The sequence below is a fragment of the Macaca mulatta genome, chromosome 19 (assembly GCF_049350105.2).
Source record: "Macaca mulatta isolate MMU2019108-1 chromosome 19, T2T-MMU8v2.0, whole genome shotgun sequence".
Lineage (NCBI taxonomy): Eukaryota > Metazoa > Chordata > Mammalia > Primates > Cercopithecidae > Macaca > Macaca mulatta.
In genome coordinates, this window is record NC_133424.1 from 46,393,145 (window position 1) to 46,412,757 (window position 19,613).

General features: G+C 55.9%; 2 protein-coding genes across 17 annotated transcripts; one reads left to right on the forward strand and one right to left on the reverse strand.

Moving 5' to 3' along the window:
* Positions 1–138: 138 nt before the first annotated feature.
* LGI4 (leucine rich repeat LGI family member 4) lies at positions 139–19,513 on the reverse strand. 5 transcript variants are annotated; one of them, XM_077982174.1, is made up of 12 exons: positions 19,263–19,513; positions 18,642–18,755; positions 12,632–13,015; positions 10,799–10,862; positions 10,321–10,392; positions 9,981–10,052; positions 8,269–8,340; positions 8,089–8,158; positions 7,687–7,801; positions 2,521–2,685; positions 1,939–2,444; positions 139–1,131 (listed from the first exon to the last, which is right to left on the reverse strand). In XM_077982174.1, the coding sequence occupies exons 3-12, from the start codon at positions 12,846–12,848 to the stop codon at positions 817–819; spliced, it is 1,668 nt and encodes a 555-aa protein (XP_077838300.1). In that variant the 5' UTR covers positions 12,849–13,015; positions 18,642–18,755; positions 19,263–19,513; the 3' UTR covers positions 139–816. The 5 variants fall into 5 exon arrangements, with proteins under 5 accessions (XP_077838300.1, XP_077838301.1, XP_077838302.1 ...); XM_077982175.1 differs by lacking the exon at positions 10,799–10,862 and having other exon boundaries at positions 7,687–7,856; positions 8,087–8,158; XM_077982176.1 differs by lacking the exons at positions 18,642–18,755; positions 19,263–19,513 and adding an exon at positions 11,948–12,191.
* FXYD1 (FXYD domain containing ion transport regulator 1) lies at positions 13,013–19,414 on the forward strand. Of its 12 annotated transcripts, none has more exons than XR_013410490.1 (9): positions 15,192–15,262; positions 16,309–16,360; positions 16,463–16,527; positions 16,952–17,025; positions 17,520–17,594; positions 17,799–17,947; positions 18,844–18,893; positions 19,079–19,130; positions 19,279–19,414. XR_013410490.1 is itself a non-coding variant. In XM_028840236.2 (9 exons), exons 2-8 carry the CDS (start codon positions 16,353–16,355, stop codon positions 19,099–19,101), a joined length of 291 nt encoding a protein of 96 aa, XP_028696069.1. In that variant the 5' UTR covers positions 15,192–15,262; positions 16,309–16,352; the 3' UTR covers positions 19,102–19,130; positions 19,279–19,414. The 12 variants fall into 12 exon arrangements, 6 of the variants coding, with proteins under 6 accessions (XP_014979042.1, XP_028696069.1, XP_014979040.1 ...); XR_013410491.1 differs by having other exon boundaries at positions 16,993–17,025; XM_028840236.2 differs by having other exon boundaries at positions 16,993–17,025; positions 17,911–17,947.
* Positions 19,514–19,613: the final 100 nt, after the last annotated feature.

The following is a 19,613-nucleotide window of genomic DNA, read 5'->3' on the forward strand; positions in this document are numbered from 1 at the left end:
CAACCCACACTCAGAGACCGTGAGCTGCGGAAACGCCTCCCTGGGACCTGGGCCGCTCTTAGCACTGCTCCAGGGACACCATCCCCACCCTGTGCTGTTCACAGGACATCCTCTCCCAAGCATCCACAACACTGGGCGGGCAGGGTGCACAGCGCATTTATTGAGCTCGGACTCTTCTTGTCCTTGCCTCCATCGCCCATCCAGGAGGGCACCGGGCTCCCCGCGACACCTCCCGCCGTCCCTCCTTGTGCCCCGCGCACGCGCAAGAGGCGCAAGAGGCACAGCGCGCCTGGCGGCCGCACGCATGCGCACAGCAGCAAAGGGGAACCCGCCCAGCGCTGAGTTGGCTTTGAGGTTGGTGCTTTTCCAGGAAAGCGATTGGCTGCATGGAGTTTAGAATGGGAAAGGAATGCCATCGACTCCTCAGTGCTTTCAGAGGGACCAGCGGGGGTGGGAGCGGGTTGAGAGGGGACTTCCGGACCTCATGGAGCTCTGCAGGTGATGTCCACCTCGACTCCATGCAGTGCACCAGCCTGCACCCCCAGGTTGCCTTTGATGGGGAATCTGTCCCAGCCGAGATGTCCAGATGTTGCTTTAGACCTGAAGGGCAGCTCGGGAGGTCCAATAGGCTGTGACCCTCTATGTCACCCCATGGGTGCAGATCCTTTAAGAAGTGGGCTTAAGGCCTAGACGTATGGCTGATGAACGTGGCCCATGGTCAGCAGCTCACAGGTGGCCATCACCCCAAGTGGGGCCAGGAGCCAGACAAGGGGCCATCCCGGGGCCCCAGCCATGCCCAGAGTCCTGTTGGTGGTGTCAGGCACTGAGGTCAATCTCGTGATGCTGGTAGATCTGTGTGGGGCCCTTAAAGCAAGCAGCAAAGAGGAAGCGTCTGCCGGCCATAGTGATGTGGGCGAAGGCACGGGGGGCCACCAGGGCCGGGGGCCCCAGCTCCTGCAGCGGCTCCAGGAGCCCCTTGTCAGGCTCAAGACGGAGGACCTGACTGAAGGCAAAGTCGCTGCCCAGGATGGCCAGCTGGTCCCTGGCGATGAGCAGTGGCTGGAAGACGTGGGCACCGCGCGAGGGAAGTTGCTGCAGCAGACGAAACATGGAGCCGTCCCAGCGCATGACCTGTGGGGGTGTGGCCAGTGAGGGCCTGGGGTCCTGGGGGTCTCTGGGGGCCCTGGAAGAGCTTGGAAGCTGAAGCTTGTCGGTCCCGAAACTCCCATAGCTTTCTTATCTTCCTAAAGGTCACCACCCAGCTGTTTGGCCACACACACGGAGTTGTTCTGAGCCCTTCTCTTGCCCTCACACCCCACACAGAAGCACTCAGCCATAGACTCTGTCAGTTTCACCTACTGTAGTTGTACATTTCTCCCACCACCTCTGGCCGAACTCCATCCCCTCCCGAATGGACCATCCTGGTAACCTCTTCCCTGGTCTCTAGGTTCCTCTCCCTGCTCCCCCAGTCTCTTCCCCACCCAGAGACCTTGTGAACACCTAAGTCAGATCAGGGCCCTTCCAGGCTCAGAACCCTCCCCTGCCTGCACCTCACTCCAGAAACAGAGTGGGCAGGGCTTAACCCCAGCGTCAGCCTTGGGGGCTCAGTGTCAGGGTGGGGACAGGTGCGGCTGTGGTGAAGTGTGGAATGCATCCGAGTCACAGAGCCAGCATCTGGGGGTAGAATCAGGATGTTGGGGCCAGTGTCAAGTGTTGGGGACTGGGGAGTGGTTTAGGGTCAGTCTGCCTTGAGGGGGTCAGAGTCTTGGCATCAATGTGGGGTGGGGTCCTGGTTCAAAGGTCAGCATGTGAGGCTAGGTCAGAATTTAGAGGCTTAGTATGCAAGATTGGGTCGGTGCTGAAAAGCCAGCCCTCAATAAGAGTCAGCTGTAGCATCAGGCCTGGCTGTGCATCCCCCGCCCCCAGGCCCAGCCTCACCATGGAGTCCCCAATGTAGCGTGTGAGGCACAGGAACACGTCCCCACCAGCCTGGAAGTGGCGTGTGGCATAGACATCCTCGGCCTCAGGGATGTCTGTGCGTCTCTCGAAGCGGCCACCGGTCCAGTGGAAGAGCACGGGCCGCTGGGAAGCCGAGGCCAGCAGCAGATGGGGCCGGCCGTCCAGTTCCAGGGCCTCAGCGTCCGTGTCCCTGTGCCAGGCGTGCAGACTCTGGTGCGGGTAAAAGCCGGGCCCGTCGCGGCACAGCAGCGTGGTGCTGCCTGCCTTGGAGGCGTCGGCCACCACGAAGCAGGGCTGCCCTTCCAGCCACAGGAGCTCGGCGTCATTGGGCCGCAGCAGCCGCCGCGGGGCCAGGGTCTGCGTTGGGGCCAGGCGCAGGCCGGGACTGGGCCGGGCCCACAGCTGTGAGCCCCCCCACAGGCGGGCGGCCAGCACGAAGAGGCTCGGGCCCAGCACCAGTGGCTTGCAGGACACCACGGAGGGCGCTGTGGGGAGGTGGGGAGGCAGGTCAGGCCGGCCAGGCAGGATGCTGGACAGGCAGAAGGACGGGGAGGGGCTCACCGGGCAGCTCTTCCTCGGGCCGAAAGCGCTGCAGGCTGTAGTCCCAGGAGAGGATCAGGCAGCGGCCGGCGAAGGGCTGTGCCAGCACAATGTGAGGCTCGCCTTCGTAGGAGAAGGGCTCTACGCTCAGGGCCGACTCCCCCACCGTCTGGAACCAGGACAGCTCTGCGGATGGAGGACAGAGTCAGGCAGGCCCCAGGGCACCCAGGGTCCTCATTGCTGAGCCTCAGTTTGCCTACATCTCTGAAATGGGGGCCATTCATGTACTCCCCTCATAGGGACATAGAACTGGAATCTTGATCTGTAGATGTCTGTTTGGTTTGTGGCGGGGTGGGGATTTTGTTTTGTTTTGAGACAGAGTCCCACTGTGTCTCCCAGGCTGGAGTGCAGTGGCACAATCATAGCTCAGTGCAGCCTCCACCTTCCAGGCTCAAGCGATCCTCCTGCCTCAGCCTCTTGAGCTGCTGAGACTACAGGTGTGTGCTACCATGCCTGGCTAATTTTTTAATTTTTTGCAGAGATGACGTCTTGCTATGTTGCCCAGGCTGGTCTGGAATTCCTGGGTTCAAGAGATCCTCCTGCCTTGACCTCCCAAAGTGATGGGATTACAGGCATGAGCTACATCCACCTCCTGGGTTCAAACAATTCTACTTCCTCAGCCTCCCAAATAGCTGGAATTACAGGCACCCGCCGCCATGCCCAGCTAATTTTTGTATTATTAGTAGAGACGGGGTTTCACCATGTTGGCCAGGGTTGTCTCGAACTCCTGACCTCGTGATCCGCCCACCTCGGCCTCCCGATGTGCTGGGATTACAGGCGTGAGCCACTGTGCCCGGCCCATAAGCCTTATTTTCTAAGCTGTGTGGCATCACCAAATAATCCCTTAGAAAAAGCATCTCGATTAATTCATTTAACTTCACAACATCCCTATGAGGTACATTCTGTTATGATCTCCCCTTCGCAGATGAGAAAACGAAGGCTAAATGGCACAGGCAGCCAGTTATCCAACAAAACCCATCCCTCCCACCTTCCAGGAGAGAGGATTGGAATTGGTCACTAGGCTGCCCAGCTAGAGGCTGCATTATCCCGGGACCCCCATTCACCGCCCTCCCTGAAAGTTAGATGTGGCTGTTTTGAGACCGAGTGACCAATGGAACAAGGGCAGATGTGATGAGTGTAATGAGCCACCACACCTGGAAAGAGCTTGTCCCGACTTGGTCTCCTTTCCCACCACGTGGGTGTGCCACAACCTGGTTTCCAGCATGAAAGCAAGGACGATGCCCAGGGGCTGCCCCACGCACCTGGACAGCTCACTCCAGATCCCTCTGTCCTTAATTCATGGTATTTTGAGAGTTTGTGACAACGGGTTGGCTTTCATGGTCACTGGGGCACCAAGGCTGCTCTGCTTGTTAGTGGGGGAGCTGGGCAGTTGACTCCAGACTGAAATATTTCACTTTGTGTGCCAGGCCCTGTTTCCAGGTGCCAGCGTTGAAGCAATGAACCAAACTACATACAATGTCCACCTAAAGGGCGAATTTTTTTTTTTTTTTTTTTTTTGAGATGAAGTCTCGCTCTGTCGCCCAGGCTGGAGTGCAGTGTTGTGATCTCGGCTCACTGCAACCTCCGCCTCCCAGGTTCAAGCAATTCTCCTGCCTCAACCTCCTGAGTAGCTGGGATTACAGGTGACTGCCACCACACCCGGCTAGTTTTTGTATTTTTAGTAGAGACGGGGTTTCACCATGTTGGTCAGGCTGGTCTCAAACCCCTGACCTCGTGATCCACCCACCTTGGCCTCCCAAAGTGCTGGGATTACAGGCATGAGCCACTGCAACCGGCCCAGACAAATCTTTTTTAAATGGCTGTCAAATCACCTCTTGCTCAAAACTCTCAGCCGAGAGTGGTGGCTCACGCCTGTAATCCCCACACTTTGGGAAGCCAAGGCAGATGGATCAGTAGAGCCCAGGAGTTCAAGAGCAGCCTGGACAACATAGTGAAAACCCCATCTCTGCAAAAAAAATACAAAAAATTAGCAGGGCATGGTGGTGGCGCACCTGTAGCCCCAGCTACCAAGGAAGCTGAGGCAGGAGGATTATCTGAGCCTGGGAAGGTTGAGGCCTCAGTGAGCTGTGACTGTACCACTGCACTCCATCCTGGGTGACAGAGTGAGACCCTGTTTCAAATAAACAAACACACACAAAAAAACTTTCCATTCTTCCCATAGCCCAGAATAAAGTCTACTCTCCTCTCTCTGGCTTCCAAAATCCATAGTTGTCCCTCCACTCACTACCCCGAGCCACACCTGCCTTCTTTCGATCTTCAAACAGGGCACGCTCTATGCTGCCTCAGGGCCACTGGCCAGGCTGTTCCCTCTCTCTGAAGAGCCCTTCCCTCTGTTCCTCACTTAGCCACATCCAGACCTAACATCCCCACTTGAGAGAAGCCTTCTCTGACTCCCAAAGGAACCCTCATTCTGTCATCACTCCCTGTAGTTATCACAATGTATAGCACACATTTATTTGTGCAGTGTTTGTTAAATGTCTGTCTCCCCAAATTCCCAGGACTGTAAGTCCCATGAGGCCAGGGCTGAGGCCCCAACCACAGTGACCATCACCTCTCACAGGGCTGGACGCTGAGTGGACTTCAGTGAAGGTTTGTTGGATAATTTGAGTGAAGAAGGACTCCCTAAGTTAAATCCCCTTCTTCGGCCGGGCGCGGTGGCTCAAGCCTGTAATCCTAGCACTTTGGGAGGCTGAGATGGGCGGATCACAAGGTCAGGAGATCGAGACCATCCTGTCTAACCTGGTGAAACCCCGTCTCTACTAAAAAATACAAAAAACTAGCCAGGCGAGGTGGCAGGCGCCTGTAGTCCCAGCTACTCGGGAGGCTGAGGCAGGAGAATGGCGTGAACCCAAAAGGCAGAGCTTGCAGTGAGCTGAGATCCGGCCACTGCACTCCAGCCTGGGCGACAGAGCGAGACTCCGTCTCAAAAAAAATAAATAAATAAAATAAAAAATAAATCCCCTTCTTCTATGTGTCCTACAGACCAAAAACATGCCTTTCTTACATACATAATAATTATACATACATAATAATTATACATACATAATAATTATACGTTGATAATAATCATACATGTATGTCATTGTGGGGGAAAGGAAGAGAGATCAGACTGTTACTGTGTGTAGAAAAAGGAAGACATAAGAAACTCCATTTTGATTTGTACTAAGAAAAATTCTTCTGCTTTGAGATGCTGTTAATCTGTAAACTTAGCCCCAACCCTGTGCTCACAGAAACACGTGCTGTATTGACTCAAGGTTTAATGAATTTAGGGCTATGCAAGATGTGCTTTGTTAAAAATGTGTTTGCAGGCAGTACGCTTGGTAGAAGTCATCACCATTCTCCGTTCTCCATTACCCAGGGACACCATGCACTGCAGAAGGCCACAGGGACCTCTGCCCAAGAAAGCCTGGGTATTGTCCAAGGTTTCCCCGCACTGAGACAGCCTAAGATATGGCCTCGTGGGAAGGGAAAGACCTGACTGTCCCCCAGCCCGACACCTGTAAAGGGTCTGTGCTGAGGAGGATCAGTGAAAGAGGAAGTCCTCTTTGCAGCTGAGATAAAAGGAAGGCATCTGTCTCCTGCTCGTCCCTGGGAATGGAATGTCCTGGTGTAAAACCCGATTGTACATTCTATTTACTGAGATAGGAGAAACCGCCTTATGGCTGGAGGTGAGACATGCTGGCGGCAATACTGCTCTGCTACTCTTTACTGCACTGAGATGTTTGTGTAAAATTAAAAATAAATCTGGCCTACGTGCACATCCAAGCACAGCACCTTTCCTTAAACTTATTTATGACAGAGTCCTTTGCTCACATGTTTTCCTGCTGACCCTCTCTGCACCATTACCCTTAGTCCTGCCACATCCCCCTCACTGAGAGAGTAGAGATAGTGATCAATAAATACTGAGGAAACTCAGGGACCAGTGCCAGTGCAGGTCCTCACTTGCTGAGCGCCAGTCCCCTGGGCCCACTTTTCTTCCTCTATACTTTCTCTCTGTGTCTTATTTCTTTTCTCAGTCTCTGGTCTCCACCTTGTGAGAAATACCCACAGGTGTGAAGGGGCAGGCCCCTTCATATTGTTATAGATAATAATAATTATTGCTGTTGTTATTTATTCATAGCATCTGTGGCTGGGTGCGGTGGCACATGCTTGTAATCTCAGCACTTTGGGAGGCTAAGGTGGGAAGATCACTTGAAGCCAGAAGTTCAAGACTAGCCTGAGCAACGTAGCATGACCCTATCTCTATAAAAAAGTTTTTTAAACAAAATTAGCCAGGCACAGTAGCATATGCTTGTAGTCCCAGCTATTTGGCAGGCTGAGGCAGGAGGATCACTTGAGCCCAGGAGTTTGAGGCTGCAGTGAGCTATGGTGGCACCATTGCACGCCAGCCTGGGTGAGAGAATGAGACCCCAACTCTTAGAAAAGAAAAGCATCTGCGTAAAGACCCTTCAGGCTTAAACTCCTTCAGGAAGCCCCTCCTGTCCCCCTAGATCTGTGTGGCCCTGGCCCTGACTCTGGGCTCCCTCAGCTCCCACAGATTCCCCCATCCCTGCCGTGACCCCTCTGGCTAGGCCTCCCCATCCTGCCCAGATAGTTCCTGGGCTGTCCTGTATGGGCCTGCGTTCCTCTGGACATTGAACTCTTTGAGGGCGAGACCTAGGGCTGGCCTCACCATTCTGTGCTCTCTGCACCACCCAGTATCCCAAAAGGCAACAAAATCTATTTATAGAAAAGGCGAGTCAATGTAAATGAGGTGACATTGCACCTGCAGTTCTTAGCGCAATACTTGGCTCCTAACGAAGACTTTTTAAAGTGGTTGCTTTTATGTTAACAAGGGTGAACGTTTATAAGGACCTCCTGTCCCAGGCCTGGCGCCAAATGCCGAACATGTGAAGATGTATCACTGAATTCCCACGGCACTCCTATATCACTGTTTATTACCCCCACTTTACAGATGAGAAGACTGGGGCTCAGGAAGGCAGCGCTGCTTGCTCAGGGTCTTCCCACGCCGGGAAAAGGCACGGCAGGGAGTGAGGCAAGCCCCTTGGCCCTGGCAGTCATTCCCCTAGATCCCCCGCCTCCCACCCCATCAGGAAAGCCCCCCACCTATGGCTCTGCACTTGAAGGTCTCGGGGTCGAGGTGGCGGAGCTGCATATGGCTCAGGGCAGCGGGGCCCGCACAGGCGCCGGTCCCCACGCTGGCGTTCACGGTGGGCATCCACTGCAGGAGCCAGAGGACGCGGCAGTCACACTGGAACGGGTTCCCACGGAGGTCCCTGGGGCAAGAGGCCGGGGAGGGGCTGCGACCCCGCTTCCACACCCTGGGGGCTGTGCTCCTGCCCGACCCCAGGCAAGTGTCCCCAGAGATGGGGCTCCATAGTGGTGAGAAAAATACATAAGAACAACTGCAGCCAAATGCATGCACGCCGACCAGAAGTGGGCATGGATGCCCCCTATGACACAAACATTCCCCAACCCCCACATTCCCAGCCCCCATGAGCCTCACACGTGAGTAAGGGTCTCCAGGCCTCGGAACAGGAATCTGGGGAGGGCCTCCAGGTGGTTATTGGCCAGGCTTCTGGTGGAGGAAGAGAAGGCACCGTCAGCAGCCACGAGGATACCCTGTGTCCCCTGGGGGGTGGAGTGTGGGTGCCTTTCATGGAGGGCTGGGGCAGTGGAGGCACGCACAGGTGTGTAAGCGAGCGAAGTCCTCTGAGGGCATTCTTAGAGATGGAGCCAATCTCATTGTCCTCGATGAAGCTGTGGAGGGAAGCTGGGGTCACGGGGAGGCCCACTGAGCTTCAGGTAACGCACCCCATGAAAGCCATAGGCCCACTGGAAGGTGCTGAATTCTCTTCCAATACCATGGACAATCCCAAGGAAAGCCTCTCAAAAACCTCTCCTTGCCAAAGTCCCAGCCGTCAATTCTAGAAGCCACGAAACTGGCCCCATAGTCAATGCCAGTTTCACTGTGAACATTGCCCTGCCGCCACCAGCACAATCACCATCACCAGTGCTAACACCCAAATCACCACCAACACCTCCAGCATCATTAGGAATGATCAACACCAATGCCAGCATCCCCAACACCCATGTCTTTATCACCGTCATCAATCCCAGGACCAATAACTGCCATTATCCCCAACACCATACCCTGCCACCACCATCACCACCACCAGTGCTAGCACCCAGACCACCACATTACCTCCAGCATCATCCGTAATGACCAACCCAATGCCAGCATCCCCAACACCCATGTCTGTATTACCATTATCAAACCCAGGACCAGTAACTGCTGCTATCCCCAACATTATACCTTGCCACTATCATCACCAACACTAGCATCATTGTCACCAATAACAACGTCACCACTCACTCCCATCAACACCAACACCCATATAATCATTACCAAACTCCACACCAACAACACCGGTAATCATCACCAACAGCACAACTTTCATGATCAACACCAAAAAGATTGCCACCCTCATCTCCAATGCTGCACTATCACACACATCAGCATGAGCACCACCAACACTGCCAACACAAACAACCTCTCTCTTATACCCAAGACGCACACATTCGCCCACCACGGGTACTACCGCTGCCAGCGTTTCCATAAATACCAACACCTTCACCATCATCACCAACCCAGTACCAACAACATTGCCATTCATACCAACCCCAACATCCTACCCACAGCCATCACCAACGTCAACACCAATACTGTAATGGTCCACCCCACAACATTGATAATGATCACAGACACAAGCCCCAAGAACTTCATCATCAATTTCATCCAGAGCATCATCACCACTGGGGCTACCATTTTTACCAACATCATCCCCACTCCATCATCATCAATAATGCCACCAACCCCACGTCAACAGCAGCAACAGGGTCATCACCACTGCCATTATCATCAACACCATGACCAACATAAACGCCAGCACTGTCATGCTGTCACTGCCACTGCTGCCACCATCACCACCACTACCCAACCCCACAGTATCACCACCACTACCTAATTCAGTGTTATTTCCTGGTCATTTGAAACGTCTCTTGTCTCTGACTTCTTTACACCCTCCCTGGGCTCCCATGAGTCAGGTAGAGCCAGAACCAAGCTCTGGTTAACTGGGCTCTTTGTAGATCTTGAAGCAGAGAAATGAGGTGATAATCAATACTGATAAGCAACATTAACACCAGCCCTGAGAACTTTGTCAGTATCACCCAAATCATCACCACCACTGGGTTCACCATTTTTATCAACATCATCCCACCATGATGTCCAAACACCTTCTCCTCAGGGCCACAGCTCCCATCTCCCCCTACTCTGGGAGCCACAGAAGGGTCCTTCCTTCTCCCAGGCCCACCTGCCTCCATCCCCTGGCCTCACTCACAGGTACTGCAGGTGGGACAGGCCCGCAAACGCATCGTCCTCAATCACGGAGAAAGAGTTGGAGGTGAAGAGGCTGGCAAGGGGGCAAGAAAAAAATTTTCCCGGAGTTGCGGGCTCCATCTGACATTTTAACCCTGGCCTCCACCCTCAGCCCACACAGGCATGGGCACGCAGGTGTGAGTATGTGCATGGACACAAATGCTTTTGCACGCACGTGTGCACACACCCCCACACACGTGCATGAACGCCCACCTAACATCTGTGTGAGCATTCATTCCCACACATGTGCATGACCGCCCACTCCCTTGCGCTGGTTGTCGGCCCAGCCAGGCCCCACTCACAGCAGGTGCAGAGACGGAATTCTCAGGAAGCTGCCGGCTTTCAGCTGGGTGACTCCAGTCCTGACGAATGAGCTGGGGATGTGGGCAGTGGTAGGTGAGGGGGACACCACAGCAATGCTCCAGTCCCAAACCAGAGCCTTCTGCCATCCAGGAGACCCCAGCGTGCCACCCTGACCCTGGGTGTGTCTCCCCTGCATGCCAGAGGAGGCAGGCATTTGCCCTCTTGGCTTGACAAGGACCCTGACAGCACTCAACCCTCTTCCTGGGCCCCAAATGCTGTTCCTGCCCTCTGGGGTTTCCCTCTGCTCCCTCCCAGATGCCAGCACTCCTCTTCATGGCATCCCGACAGCCTTTGCTGCCCATCTCCTGAGATCCTGATGGGCCCTTGTTTTCCTGGGGACTCAGCACCACATCCTGACCTCTGGGGTCCCAGGACTTCCATCCCCACCTTTGGGTGTGCAGAGGGCTGGACACTCACAGTGACAGCAGGTTTGGAGAGAAGCTGACAGGCAGGTCCGGGGATCCCTCACACAGGGCGCTGTCTTTGGAGCAGGAACAGCGCAAGGGACACTTTCCCTTTGGGGGCCTCCAGGCCACCACCACCCCCGCCCCAGCCAGCAGCAGCAGCAGAATGCCTGCCCCTCCCATGCCCCCACCCCCGCGCTGAGGCACCCGCTTCTCCCGGCCCACCCAGCTCAGCCTGGGCCACTATGTCTCCTCCTCCACCAGGCCGCCCTCCATCCGCCTGCTGGCACGCTTGGCCCTGGCTTCTCTCTCCTCTTCTCCGTCTTTCCTTCAGTCGGCCTTCCTCCCTGTTCGTATCTCTTTGGTGTCTAATTTTCTGTTTCTCTTTCTCCCTGTCTTTCTGTCTCTGTATTTCTGACTCTGCGTGTTAGTCTGTTTCTATTTCTGTCTTTGTCTCTCTTTCTGTGTGTGTCTCTTTTTCTGTGTTGCTGTCAGTCTTTCAGGCTTTAGGTAGCTGTCTGTCTGTTGGCCTCTATGTGTGTGAGCGTATGTGAGTGTGTGCGTCCCGCTGCCTGGAGTCTTGATTTCTTGTCTCCTTCCCCCCACTTCCAGCTCCCTGCCTGTAGTTTCTTTGCCTCCTCCCACGTCCCTTCTCCCTGAAGGTTTGGGAAAGGGGTTCACTGGACACCCGATGCACCCGGCAGAGTAGGGTGGGAAGGAGGAGGGGGTCAGAGGCCATGAGAAGGTCGGCCTTGGGGAAGGGACTGGGCAGCCCCACAGGAGGGGGAGGGGCCACCAGGGGCTGGAGCCGTCCCACCACTCACGCCAGCCCCCACCCCAGATTCCCCACTCAACCCTATTGCGGGAGCAGGAGGACGATGTCACCAGGGTGGGGACCGGATGGCTCTGCAGACTGGAGCGGGGTGGGAGGAGAGGCCCCTGGGGGCTGGGGACATCCCTTCCTGGCCACTCTCTGACAGCCCCCTCCCCTGGCTCCAGGAGAGTGCATTGGGCGCTGTCAGTGGGGCCAGTTCAGGTCCAGCTGCTCCCTCTGGTGGTCACACTCGGCAGGACCTCTGCCCTGCCCCAAGCCCACGGCCTCCCTCCCCTACTCTGAAATTAACCCTCGAGTGCCCAACACCCACTGGGGGGTGGCACCAACCCGAGGACATAATGATGATGATGACAATGATGATGAAGATGATGATGATGGTGAAGAAGATGATGATGATGACGATGATGAAGATGATGATGGTGAAGAAGATGATGATGATGACGATGATGATGCCACCCCTTCTTCAGCATCTACTCTGAGCTTGGCCTTGTCCTAAAAGCTCATCTATTAACTCATTCTGATCTTGCCAAAGCCCTCTGAAGTTGGTGCTGTTATCACCACCACTTTACAGCTGGAGGAAGTGGAGACAGGTCAGGGAACCTGAACTCCACGTTACCCAGCTGAGGGCACAGCCAGGATTCAAACCCAGGCATCCAGCCCCAGGGCTGCTCCAGGTTATTTTTGCATTCTTTCTTTGGAGATGAGAGTTCATGGATAGATGGATAATTGGTTGTTTTAATCTGGACTAAGCTTTCAGTCATTTGGATAGATTCTGTCCACTAAATAAGAAAAATAAGTAAGTGACACTTGTTAGCTAACATGAAATAGTAGTAATGTTTATACTCACTCAGCCTTCACAGCCACCCTGTGAGATGGGCAGTACTGCTATCCTTGCTTTACAGATGGGGAAACTAAGGCACGGGGCAGTTATGTGATTAGTTTCCTGGCTCTGTTCAGCTCTAAACCTAACCCCTAGGCTGTACCACCTCATCACCTGAGGCTGAGACTCACCCTGTGATTGCGGAATGCATGCAGGCTCTCTCGACTCTGACGCCCACACCCAGAAGCCTCGTTGGAGGATAAGGGGGCTTAACAGCTTGGAGGTCATGCAGATCTGGGTTGCAGGCCCAGTCCTGTGTGGCCTCAGTTTTCCCATCTGTAAAATGGGGACAATCGTGGCACCCACTTCCCAGTTGTGGAGAGGACTCAGGTGATGGAGGCAACTCATTCTTTTGGGGTTCAGCACAAGGTGGGCATCCCTCAGTGGTCGGCAGGCTTGGGGGTGGGCTCCGGATCCAAGTCCTAGAGGAGCAGACCCCAGCAGCTTGTGGTTTGAGCCATGCCCTTCAGCTGTTGGTTTCCTCTGCTGACTCTCAGGTATGATAAACAAAGTCCCTGAAAGTGAAGTTGGAGAGTTGAGTGCCAGGGACACAGAGGGATTGGAACCCACTCTCATAGAGTGCCCAGCCCAGCGGTTCAGTTCACAAGGAGGAGGATGACAAGGACAATAATAATGGGCCAAGCACAGTGGCTCATGTCTATAATCCCACACGTTGGCAGGCTGAAGTGGGAGGATCGCTTGAGGCCAGGAGTTCAAGACAACATAGTGGGCAACATAGTGAAACCCCGACCGTACAAAAAATTAAAAAATTAGCCAGGCATGGTGTCGCACGCCTGTAGTCCCAGCTACTCAGGAAGCTGAGGTGGGAGAATAACTTGAGCCCATGAGTTTGAGGCTACAGTGAGCTATGATCGTGCCATTGCACTTCAACCTGGTTGACAGAGCAAGACCAGGTCTCAAACAAACAAAAAATGAAGTTAATGATAAGACAATGTCAAGTTCAGAGACCTCTGAGCACTGTCCAGGATTATACATGTGATCTTAGTGATTTTTCCATTTCGGAGCATGTGAAAATGAGGCACAGAGCTGCTCAAGTTCACACAACCAGGAGTGCAGTACCCAGGCCTGATTCCAGGTTTCCCCGTCACCAGGACCTGTAAACCTGGCCTGCCCATGGGGACGCCAGGTGTGTTGTCCCCGACAAGAGCTCAGGGGAAGGAAAGCGTGGGGTTAAATACAGATCTGTGGTTTTGGAATGTGTGAACATGCAAGTGTGTCAACCTGTGCGTCTGTCACCGTGGCCAGCCATGTGCCTGTTTGCCCAAGCATAGGGTGTGAACCAGTGTATGTGTTTCTGCTTTTGTGGGTATGTGTGAGAGTGGCGGGTTGTCCTCAATGGTGTTTCTGCTTGTGTATCTGTGCCCATAGAAATCTGTCTGTGTGTACACAAGCTTGTTGGCCTTCCTATCTTTGGGACTGTGTAGGAGTGCTGGCAGCATGTCTGTACCTTTGGTTTTGTTTCGTTTTGTTTTTGTTTTTGAGACAGAGTCTCGTGCTGTCACCCAGGCTAGAGTGATCTCAGCTCACTGCAACCTCTGCCTCCCGGGCTCAAGTGACTCTCCTGCCTCAGCCTCCAGAGTAGCCATGATTACAGGCATGTGCCACCATGCCCGGCTAATTTTAATTTTTTTAGTAGAGATGAGGTTTCACCAGGTTGGCCAGGCTGGTGTTGAACTCCTGGCCTCAAGTGATCCTTCCACCTTGGCCTCCCAAGGTGCTGGGAGTACAGGTGTGAGCCACCGTACCCGGCCATGTTTGGCCATGCATCTTTGAATGCATTTATGTGTGGTGTGCATATACTTGTATGTTTCTGTATGGCCATTTGTGGGTGGGTCTTCACAGAAACATGCATTTTTGTGGCCAGTTTGTGAGTGTGGATGGTGGTGTGGCTATGTTTTTGACTGTGTCTCTGTGGGGTCATCCATCTACACGAGGGTGCATGGGTCTGTGTAGACATAAATGTGCTTGTTTTGGTATTTTGTGACTGGCATAAGAGGTGTTGGCTGTGTGTCCAAGTCTTTGGGTTTCTCTATCAGTGTGTCATTCTGTGTGCCTGCCTCTATGGATGTACATACATACGTGGTTTTGTCTGGTTTTGTACCTGTATATCTGGGTCTTTGGGATTCCCTGTGTGTGTGTGTGTGCATGTGTGTGTGTGTATGTGTGTGTAGCATTTCTGGGGATCTCACTGCAACAGATACTGCATGCACATGCGTGCGCGCACACACACACACACCTCCCTCCCATCCTCTAAAACGGCCCTGTTAAGGACCCCATGGAGCACTGGGATCGGGGGTCAGTGGGCTCTTGGGCAGTCAGGCTGGGTGACCTTAGGCCCTGGCTGGGCCCAATTCCCAGGGGCCAGCCGCCTCAGCCCAGAAGCTCTTGGAGGCGTGTGTGTGTGTGTGTGTGTGTGTGTGTGTGTTCACAACCCTGTCCTCCACAGTCCTCCTGGCCTGTCCAGCCTGCCTGCTGGCTGCCTGTTGCTCCTCCATCTGAACTGAGAGAGTTAACCTAGCGGGCCAGGGCGGTCTGGGCTGGGGGCCGCCCCCTGGCCCCCCTCCAGCCCCAGCTCCAGTTACAGCTGCTGGTTGGGGAGGGCAAGGGTGGGGTGGGGCTGGGAGGGGAGCCTGTTGGGGGCGGCGCGTCCAGCTCTGGGCCAGGGGGTCCAAAGTGCTCAGCCCCCGGGGCACAGCAGGACGTTTGGGGGCCTTCTTTCAGCAGGGGACAGCCCGATTGGGGTGAGCGTCCCCCACTCCTTCCCTCCAGGCCTCACCCCTGGTCTGGCTGGGCCGCCTATTTTGGGAGCAGTAGTGGCCAGCCCGAGGCTTCCCAGGCAGGCCAACCTAAGAGGGAGGGAGTGTGGTTGGGGCAGTGGGTTCTGCAGGGTGGGATGTGGGCGACTCCGCCCTGCCCTGCTGGTGCGTGTGCACCCTGGCAGGGTGTGGAATTCGGACACACACATGTGTAGGGCTGGTTGCGTCACTGTGTGGGGGCACCGGAGGCCCAGAGGAGGAGTACTGGATGCCTGACGGTGTTTACACCCCACGTCCTGCTCCAACCAGAAGTTTGGGGAGAGGTTGTTGTTCATGTCCATTCCGGCCCCAGTGTGTGTATGTGTGTATGTGTGTGTGTGTGTGTGTGTGTGTGTGTGCGCGCGCGCGTGCGCACGCATCTCTGCCCCAGCAGTGTCTTCTCTCTCTCAGGCCCACTGGCCTGGGCCTCATGTCACTTGCCTGACAGCCGATTGTGAAAGATGTCACCCAGAGGCAGGCAGAAGGGCTGTCTTTTCCTTTCCTCGTTGCTGCCCAGGGAGGAGACAGGGTGGCCTTTCCCACAGGGGCAGCCTGTGGCGATGTGGCAGCTGGGCCTCACCCGGGCAGGGCTGTGCGTGACCCCCCGAGTGGGGGAAGGCAGGCTGTTGCCATGGTGGCCTGAGCGAGCCGAATTCCTCCAGGGTGAAGTGGGAGATATTTATACCCGGGGTCAGGCTGGGAGCCGGCAGGCGGAGAGGGCAGGGAGCTGGGATTTCGCGGGGCACAGTGAGGCTGGGCGTGTAGGCAGGTGGGACTTGGGCGTGCCCCGCTGTCTCCTGCTCCGTGTTTGTGTGAGGCAGCGCCTCCTCTGCCCTGCCAGGGTAGGTCTGGGGATCGGGGGCCTGCTGTGGGAGGTGGAGGCCCGAGGGAGGCCCCCAGGGACTGTGTGTCTCACGCCTGTCCCTGCTACATTGTGTTGTTGTGTGAACCCATCGTGGAGGTTGTTTTGGTGACACTGTGTCCCCACGAAGCTGGGGATACCCTTGTTTCTCGGAGCCACCAGGCTAGAGGATGAATGCTTCGGTAATTCAGTCCCCAGACTATCTCTGACTTAATCCCTTGGGTTCAAGCCCTATGTGGGAGAGCAAGGGCACACACTGCCTAACCTGTTGTGTCCCCCCCCAGGACAATGGCGTCTCTTGGCCACATCTTGGTTTTCTGTGTGAGTCTCATCACCATGGCCAAGGCAGGTGAGTGCAGGGGAGGCTGCCCGCTACCCACCTCAGCCCCAGGGGTGGCGGCGGGGACTGAAACCCCAAGAAAGAACCAAGTTGGAGACCGCAACCTAGACTGAGTCGGCTGGGGTACCAAGAAGTTTGAGGGTCTCCACGTGGGGTCCAGTCACAGGCTGGCATTTGGGGGAAGGGAGAGGAAGCCCCGGATCAGGCAAAGGTGGGGTGGGATGGGGCTGAATCCCTGGTGGGATAACTGGGTCACAGGCAGCCTGCCATGAATCAGGGAGCTGGGGCAGTTAGGTGCCCCCTGCCCCATCTGGGACAGTGCAGGGGGGCAGCTGGGACCCAGAGAGGGTGGGCAGCCTGCCTAGACACCCTCAGAATCTCAGCCCAGCAAGGCAGAGCCCCCAGTGGTCTCCTTATGCCCCTCCCTGTCCAGGACCCCAGGAAGCATTCAACCCCTGATTTCTCTCTTTCCAGAAAGTCCAAAGGAGCAAGACCCGTTCACTTATGGTGAGTGGGGGGTCTAATTCTGAGAGTTTTGGGGGAGATCCTGGCTTTGCTGGTCCTTTGATTCACCCTCCTCCAGAGTCCCAATATGAAATCTCTGTCATTCTCCTTCCCTCTATTTTGTCCTTCCTTTCTGATTCCACCTGTCTGCGTCTTTCCCTGTCTGTGTCTCTGTGTCACTGTCTATGTGATACCTCTCTGGTTCTCTTTCTCTTGCCTGGGTCTCTCTCAGCATCTCGTGGCCCATCCTCTGCTTTTTCCCATCTTCTCTCCCCCATCCCCCTCCTCCCTGCCCCCTCCCTCCCTTTCCTATATACCTCTCTCCTCTCCCTGGTCCCCCACTTTCGTCCTCCCATATCTGCTCCCCCTTAATTGATCTTATTTCCCCGCTTCTCCCTGCTGGTCCTTTCTCCCTGTTCCCTCCTCCCCAATTTACCCCTCTCCTATTCTCCCTCCTCTCCTCCCTGCCCTCACCTTCCCTGCTCTGCTGCTCACAGACTACCAGTCCCTGCGGATCGGAGGCCTCATCATCGCCGGGATCCTCTTCATCCTGGGCATCCTCATTGTGCTCAGTGAGTGCCCCTAGCCCCCGCCCTCTACCCCCGCCTCTCCCTGGCCCCGCCTCTCCCTGGCCCCGCCTCTCCCTGGCCCCGCAGCTCCCCGGACCCGCCCCCTTGTCCCCTTCGCCCTGGCCCCGCCTCGCCCCGCCCCAACCCCTCCCAGGCCTTGCCCCGCCTACCCTGCCTTGGCTCCCCGGCCTACGGTCTCGCTTCTAGCCCCGCCCCGTCCCCCAAGTCCCGCCCCTCGCGAGGGTGAGCTGGAGCTACAGCGCCGCTTGGCGTCCGCCGGTGGGGAGCCTCAGCCTCTCCTACTTCTCCACGCCCACAGGCAGAAGATGCCGGTGCAAGTTCAACCAGCAGCAGAGGTAAGACGCCCCTCCCCGCCCTCCTTCGCCCGCTCCTGCTCTGGAGTGCGCCGCAGGTGAAGCGGGGAGTCCGCCTGACCCGCAGCCCGATCCCCATCAGCGACTATGTATTAAGCACCTATGTACCACGGCCCAAGCCAGGCCCTGGGACCAAGCGAGGAAAAAACCTACCGCCCTTCCTGGCCGAGCTCCCAGCCTAGTGGAGGCGGTGGCCGTGGGTTCCAACAGCCCCACAGATAGAAAAATCACAAAGCGTGATAACACAAAGTGCAGGAAAGAAAGAACGGCGGTGAAATGAGATCATCTCACACGCGGCCCAGTTTAGCTTAGAGTCCTGTTCCTAGCTCTTTGATTCCTCTTCAAATAAAATGTTAAAGCATGGACAATGTGTGAATATGTTAGAACAATTATAGATATTATCATAAGCAGTAGCTAATATTTATTGGGTGTGTACCACGTGTCAGATACGGTTTCACTTCCTCTGGGAGGGAGGTGCTGTTATTAAGCCCATTTTACAGATAAAGAAACTGAGACACAGGGAGGTAAAGTCACTTTGTTCAAGATCACTCAAGTGGAAGATGGGGGGTTCTGGGTTTCCAACCCAGGCCATCTCATGACAGTCTGCCAAGTCCCCTTGACTATCCCTCCCTTACCAACTTCACATCCCTGCCCCCAAATCCGCGGAGGTACTCACTGTTAACCGGCTTGGAAGCCCCCTGCAAAGCACTTAAGCTGCTCCTGGGTGCTTCTTATTTCTGGCGGACCCCGAGCCTGTTCTTCGTCCATATCTGGGCCTCGTTACACCAGTCTGGGAAAGGAGGCTTGTACTGGGGGTTCCTAGAAGGGCAGCCTCTCCCCCTTTCCATCCCGAAGTCCCTCTGCCTCTGTCTTCCCAGGACTGGGGAACCCGATGAAGAGGAGGGAACTTTCCGCAGCTCCATCCGCCGTGAGTCTGGGGAGACTGCGGGTATTTTGGGGAGAGGGCTGGTTCCAAGGACCCCTTTTCCTGGCCCTCCCCGGCTGCGTAGAGGGAGGGGCTGGATCTGAAAGCAGAGGGCGGGGAGTTGCCCCGCCTGCCCAGGAGCTGGGGATGCCCCTCCTGATGACCCCCGATCTCCGTGTTCCCCCCAGGTCTGTCCACCCGCAGGCGGTAGAAACACCTGGCGCGATGGAATCCGGCCAGGTGCTGCAGCTCTGACACGGCGGTGGAAGGGAAGGAGGGAGGAAGGAAAGGCGGGAGAGGGAAGGGGCCAAGTGCCAGGGTTGGAGGGCGGCGAGGGGTGGTGCTGGACTTCCCCCCTCGCCTTTCACTCACCCTTTTCACCCCACAGGACTCCCCTGGCACCTGACGTCTCCCACGCTCCACCTGCGCGCCCACCGCCCCCTCCGCCGCCCCTTCCCCAGCCCTGCCCCGGCAGACTCCCCCTGCCGCCCAGACTTCCAATAAAACGTGCGTTCCTCTCGACAGCACTTTGTCGGTCTCGGTCCCTCAGCGCGAAAGCCCAGCGCCCCTGGGCCCCAGCAGGGGGCGCCCCACCCTAGAGGAAGGGGCGGGGACGACGGTGGTGGGCGGGGGCGGGGGCGGGGGTGGCCTGCACGGGGGCGGGCTCCCCGGGCCCCCATTGGCTGCAGGCCCCCCCACGCCAGGGCTCCCCCCAGCTCCCCC